Here is a 5,804-nt window from a genome sequence, read left to right on the forward strand (position 1 = left end):
GTGCCCACGTGGCTCGGGAGCACCGGCAGCCAAGCAGATGTGAAGTAAAGCAGAGGGGGTGGCTGCTGCGGCCGTGGGCAGGGAACGAATATACCAGCAGCCCACACGCCTGCTGTCGGGCACGCGGCTGACTCAGGGCTGGGACTGCCTGCTGGGCCTGGCCCCTACCCTGCAGGCTGCCTAGGCCACAGGGAGCCCCAGGACTGGACCTGATGGGAAACCTGGAGGGGGCAGGTCCCTGCCAGGAGAAGGCAGAGGTGCCAGGGTGTCCCTGGTTTCCTGCACAGGAAGCAGGAACATCAGAAACTGTCTTGGCTCTGCCGTCTGAGCCAGGCATTCACAGGTGGGGGGAGGAGCCGCCTATCCTTGCCACTCAGAATCCCTGGCCGTGAAGGGTGCAGGGAGGGGGAAGAGAATTCCAGAAATCAGTGGCACTAGCCCCACCGGGGTCCCTGGGCCTCCTTTGAGGGGTCTGTGCAAGGCTGCCCGGGTCTAGGAGCAGGAAGGTGAGGCTGAGGGTGGATGGGAGACCTGGGGTGCACCCGGGGTTGGAGATGTGGCTGGGGAGGGCCGGGGGAATGGGGAAAAGGGGGCGGTCTGCTAACCTCCAAGTCCTGCACACGGCACCGGCAGGGAGGCGACATGCAGCGACCAAACAGGGAGACGGAGATTACCACCACCGAAGCCACCGCTGCAGCCCCAACCACCCACAGGCAGCACCGCCAGCAGGGCCCAGGAGAGGCCATGTCTGGAGGGCCGTGCCTACCAGAGACTGGGGGGTGGGGCGGGGAGAAGCAAAGCCGGGGCTCTCGGGCTGGGACAGCAGCACACACCCGAAGCCCATCTCTTGACGGGCCTGGCTGAGAGACTGGGTGGCCTGGGTTCCCGGGAACGCGTCCTCCCAGCCGGGCCCCGGCACTCACATGGGAGCAGGGCCAGGGCCTGCACCCAGTCATGTCACTGCCCCCGACTGGGGCCCAGCCCCCAGGGCTACCTCCTGGCCCCAACCTCAGACCATGTTAGTCCAGTTCACTGCTCTGGGACCCAGCCCGGCGCTTACTGGGTAAGTGGACAGAGCTGAGTTGGGAGCTTTCTGAGACGTTCCCTAGTGGGACAGACCCAGTCCTGAAGGAACCCTTGGCACAAGGACCCCATCAGAACCACCCCTGCCCAGGACAGGCTGGTGGAGGCTGTGGGGTGGGCAGGGTAGGCACAGGGCCCCTCACCGTGAGGCTGGGGTTGCCCGGCTGGACCCGCAGCTCTGCCAGCACCCAGATGCCGTTGGTCAGCTTCAGGGACTGGTAGAGCATGTCCTGGCCCTCCACGTTCCTCTTGGCGATGGTGAAGATGTTGCTGCTCTGCAGCTTGCCGCTCACAGCCTCTGTGGGGTCAGACGGTCAGTGCCAGGAGGGGCCCAGTGTGGACCAAGGGGCTGGGCTGGAGGACGGAGTGCTCACCTGCGTTCAGGGGGCAGTCTCTGATCTGGAACTGAGCTTCGTTCTCATTGGGAATGTCTTTCCATGTGGCCAGGAACATCTGCCGGTCTGGACGGTAGGTGGGGTGGGGTAAGAGACCGGCCCTGAGAAACCTGGGGCCCTTGGGACCAGCAGTTAGCGTAATGGCTATGTCGCTGAACTCCCATGTAGTCGACTGCGGTTCGAGTCCTGGACCTGGTGGCTCAAAACTCACGCCGGCATGAATGCGTGCGTGCCCAAGATCCCGAGAGGAGAAGGGATTGCGGCGTGGCCATCTCCCTTGGGGGGTGATTTCTCGTTCTGTCTCTCTGTCTCTGTCTTTCTGGCGAGCACAAGTGCCCTATGGCAAAAAAACCTCTCCAAAAGAAAAAGAAAAAGAAACCTGGGGCCCTCGACAGCACCTGGCAGGAGACGGGGCTGGCCGTCACATGCCACTGAAAGCTGTGGAAAGGCACTTGCTCCTCCACCACCCCGCCCGCTTCCCTGAGCAACCCCTGGCTCTGTGAGGCACCAAGCCGGTCCCTAAGTGACCCTGCTTCACCTCTGAGCCCCACAGGCCTTCCCCTGCCCAGGCCCTCAGCAGCCTGCTCATCGGTCCCAGCCTGCTTCCCGGGGATTCTGGGGCGAGTGTGAGATGCTGGAAGCCAAGGGCTCCACGCAGCCCTGGGGCCAGGCGCAGCCCTCTTGGGGCCCTGGCACGCGGGAGGAAGATGGGCACCAGGAGTGTGACATGACTGGGCTCCCCAGCCGTGGGACAGGCTGAGGGGTGAGGCGGCTCCCATGAGGCTCAGCGCACCCGTAGGGTGAGAGCCAGACAGATGGGGCCCTGGGCTCTGGGTGTGCTGCTCGTTCCAAGCTCTGCTCCCAGACTCCATCCTGGGGCCAGTGAACCTGCCAACACTGGGCGAAGGCACTGCCTCGGCCAGGTTCCCAAGCCGTGGATCCATCCCAGGGACCCCGAGGCTCCTTCTGGACTCACCCATCTTCCCATCCTCCACAAAGAGGATGTGCAGGGGGTACAAGGTGCTGAAGTAGAAGACGTCGATGTTGTTCTTCACAGCCACCTAGGCACAAGGGCCCCGTCAGTTCCTGCGGCCTGACCCCTGCTTCCTGTGCTGACACCACCTCTGAGGCCCCAGGAAGGGCATCCCTGAGCAGGTTCTCTCGCCTGACTTTTGTGGAAACCATGTCCCCTGTCTCCTCTGACCTGGCTTCCCCGGGCACACCTGTGGTCAAGAACGTGACTCCAGACAGCTCTCTGCTGACGCCAGCCAGGCCAGCCAGGACTCTCCAGCTGGCCCCCCAGCCCCCAGGACTGCGGTGCTTGGCCCTGCCTGGAACATACCTGGAGATTGTTCAGAGGCTCCATCTTCATGACTGAGCCCACCGTGCTGAGAGGCAGGGAGATCTCCACGGTCTGGTTGGGGCTGAGTGGCGCGTGGACCTGGAGGGGGGCGGCGGGGGCCAGGCCAAAGCTGGGGAGAGAGAAGCCCCCGCAGAGAGAGCAGGGGAGCAGGTGCTGACACAGACAGGTGGCTCCCTGGGCTCCGTGGTGGGGGCAGCGGTTGATAAAGAGCCTCTCTACTGAGCCAACCTCACTGACTCTAGGCCCAGAACAGGTGGACTCCCACCCACCACCCTCAGTGGCCGTGTGGGCAGAAGGAAGGAGCCTGGGGCTGGCTTCTCTGCAGGAGAGGAGAGGAGAGGCTGCGGCCTGTGAAGCGGCACACTGGCAATCAGGAAGACCTGCCTCAGGGAGGGACACCAGCCACTGGCTCTTGGAAGACAGTCACGCTGCAGGGACAGGGAGTGCATTGAGCGCCCAGTGTGCCTGGGCTGGGCACCGCCGTGCCAGTTGCTAACCGTGTGGAAATGAGGACAGGCACACACTGTCTCCTCTCCCAAACGAGGACATGAAGACTTAGAGAAGGGTGGGCCTTCACAGCAGATGACACAGGGAATCCCAGGACTGCTTGGTGGCCCAGAACTACGGACTTTTCTGGGAGGTCCACCACTGCCTGCTGTGTGACCCTGGGCACGATGCTTGCCCTCTCTGAGCCCAGATGTCACCACCTACTAAAAGTGGGTAACCATCAATTCTACAGGGCTGTCAGGTGGCCCAAGGCAGACAACACTCCTAGAGCCCTTGGCACTGGGCCTGGTACCTGGAGTGTTCAGCACACAGTCAACATGTGAGGAGCAATCGAAACTGCTCTTAGCAGCCGGGGTGCACCTGTGGTCTGTGGGTCACCTGAGGGCGAGTGGCGCAGCTGCCCCAGCCTCCCTGGTCTGCCCGAGGTCAGACCTGCTGGCCCACAGGCTGTCCCCGAGGAAGCAGCCCCTTCAGTCAACTTCTTAGAGGCTCGGTTTGCTCATCACAGAGCTGCTCAGGAAGAAGGGTCATCAGGAGGGGCTGCGTGCTTCCCCAGGGAGCCCTGGCCTCACTGGCCCGACCCATGATGGTGCCAGGCTTTCTCCACTGACACACAGAGGGGAACCCAGTGGAGAGGGAAGCTGGGGCAGCACCAACCCCAGAGGCCCTGACTGAGACTTCACCCTTGCCACCCAGGCCTGCTCCCTGAGACGGAGTGACTTGGGCCTGGGAGAGGAGCTCCGGGCTGTCAGTGTAAGACGGGCCCCTTGTTGATACTAGGGGTGCTTGCCAAAGGTAGGATCCTAGGCTGAAGCCAGGGATTTCTGTCAGTAACACTACCCTTTGGGCAACGGAGGGAGGCAAAAAAAAAAAAAAAAAAAGACACCCTTTTCACTGTGCCTGGTATTCTAAAGTCCATGTACAGAGATCACTGAGCCAAATAATCCCTGCCATAGAGTTTTGGCCTGAGGGTGGAGAGGAGCACCACTTCTCCAGAAAGCAGGACCAGGCCCCTTGCGGCCCTTGGTGCTGGCTGCAGGCACTGGGTGGCCGTGGGGACTCACCTGTTGCGGTTGAACTGGATGGCGAAGTCAGCCATGACCTGCAGGGCCTTGTTGGTCAGCTGCAGGTCCATGGAGATGGAGCCCACCTGGCGGGTGAAGGTGCCCGAGATCTCCAGTCCCTTGGCCTTCATGGCGGGGAGCCAGACCTGCAGGGAAGCAGGTGGGGAGGGGCCTGGTGTGTGCCTATTCTCCAACTGGAGCTCAACAGCTTACCTGAGGGGCCTCCCTCGCTCCTGAAGGAGCCTCCCAGACTGGCCCCACCTACCTCTACCACTAGTTTTTGTCATTAACCCTCCCCTTTGGGAAACGGGGGGAGGAAAAAAAAAAAAAAAAAAAAGACACCCTTTTCACTGTGCCTGGTATTCTAAAGTCCATGTACAGAGATCACTGAGCCAAATAATCCCTGCCATAGAGTTTTGGCCTGAGGGTGGAGAGGAGCACCACTTCTCCAGAAAGCAGGACCAGGCCCCTTGCGGCCCTTGGTGCTGGCTGCAGGCACTGGGTGGCCGTGGGGACTCACCTGTTGCGGTTGAACTGGATGGCGAAGTCAGCCATGACCTGCAGGGCCTTGTTGGTCAGCTGCAGGTCCATGGAGATGGAGCCCACCTGGCGGGTGAAGGTGCCCGAGATCTCCAGTCCCTTGGCCTTCATGGCGGGGAGCCAGACCTGCAGGGAAGCAGGTGGGGAGGGGCCTGGTGTGTGCCTATTCTCCAACTGGAGCTCAACAGCTTACCTGAGGGGCCTCCCTCGCTCCTGAAGGAGCCTCCCAGACTGGCCCCACCTACCTCTACCACTAGTTGGTGACCAGGTTTGTCTCGGGATGAAAACTCTCCCGTGGGCCACCTAGGTCACACAGGTGTGGCTGCTTATTGGAGCAGCTAGGGTTTGCCAGCCCGAGTCCTCAGGGGTCAATGAAGGGAACACTTAAGAAGTAGGGCCGAGGGAGGTAAGGAGACGCCAGCCCTGCCAGCTGCCCGATGAGCCAACGACAGAGCCGAGTGGTCAGCAGCATCCTGGGCCTTGGCCAGAGCTTGAGGCCTCCCTGGCTGTCACAGTCTGTCCTCTCTTGCAAGACAGAGCTGGCCTTTAATTGTAGAAATTGGTCTGACCAAGGACAGTACCTGAGAGGACCCTTTGGCTGGCAGGCCCTCTGTTGCTTGGCTACCCTTGTCATGTGAGTTTCAGTTCAAGAGCTGCCTCCTCCAGGAAGCCTGTCCCAGGCTCCTTCTGCAATAACATTACAGCAGGTAAACAAGAGCCTGTGTGTCTGTCTCCCCGGTGTCCAGGAGCTCCTTGAGGAGTGAGGAGGGCTCTGTTATCCGTCTCGACCTCCTAGCTTCAGAGCCTAGGGTAGAGCCGGCGCTCAGGGGCCTGTGCTGAGCAAACAGCAGG

The 5,804-nt window shown here is 61.5% G+C and overlaps 1 protein-coding gene and 1 non-coding gene across 5 annotated transcripts in view; both read right to left on the reverse strand.

The window, feature by feature from the left end:
- The window catches only part of AP1B1 (adaptor related protein complex 1 subunit beta 1), a 40,572-nt gene that overhangs the window by 1,474 nt on the left and 33,294 nt on the right, over positions 1–5,804 (reverse strand). For 2 of the 4 annotated variants that reach the window (XM_014587624.2, XM_014587622.2), the window contains 6 exons: positions 4,933–5,078; positions 2,821–2,950; positions 2,455–2,539; positions 1,458–1,544; positions 1,227–1,381; positions 606–614 (listed from right to left, as the gene is read on the reverse strand). In XM_014587624.2, coding sequence (XP_014443110.1) covers positions 606–614; positions 1,227–1,381; positions 1,458–1,544; positions 2,455–2,539; positions 2,821–2,950; positions 4,933–5,078 — 612 coding nt within the window. The remainder of the gene's footprint in view (positions 1–605; positions 615–1,226; positions 1,382–1,457; positions 1,545–2,454; positions 2,540–2,820; positions 2,951–4,932; positions 5,079–5,804) is intronic. The other 2 variants (XM_014587625.2, XM_014587623.2) reach the window with 1 other exon arrangement.
- Positions 3,804–3,899, reverse strand: LOC114007750 (small nucleolar RNA SNORD125). Its single transcript, XR_003549337.1, has one exon. It is a non-coding gene; the product is annotated as a small nucleolar RNA SNORD125 (small nucleolar RNA).

The sequence above is a fragment of the Tupaia chinensis genome, unplaced genomic scaffold (genome assembly GCF_000334495.1).
Source record: "Tupaia chinensis unplaced genomic scaffold, TupChi_1.0 Scaffold000226_1, whole genome shotgun sequence".
Classification (NCBI taxonomy): domain Eukaryota; kingdom Metazoa; phylum Chordata; class Mammalia; order Scandentia; family Tupaiidae; genus Tupaia; species Tupaia belangeri.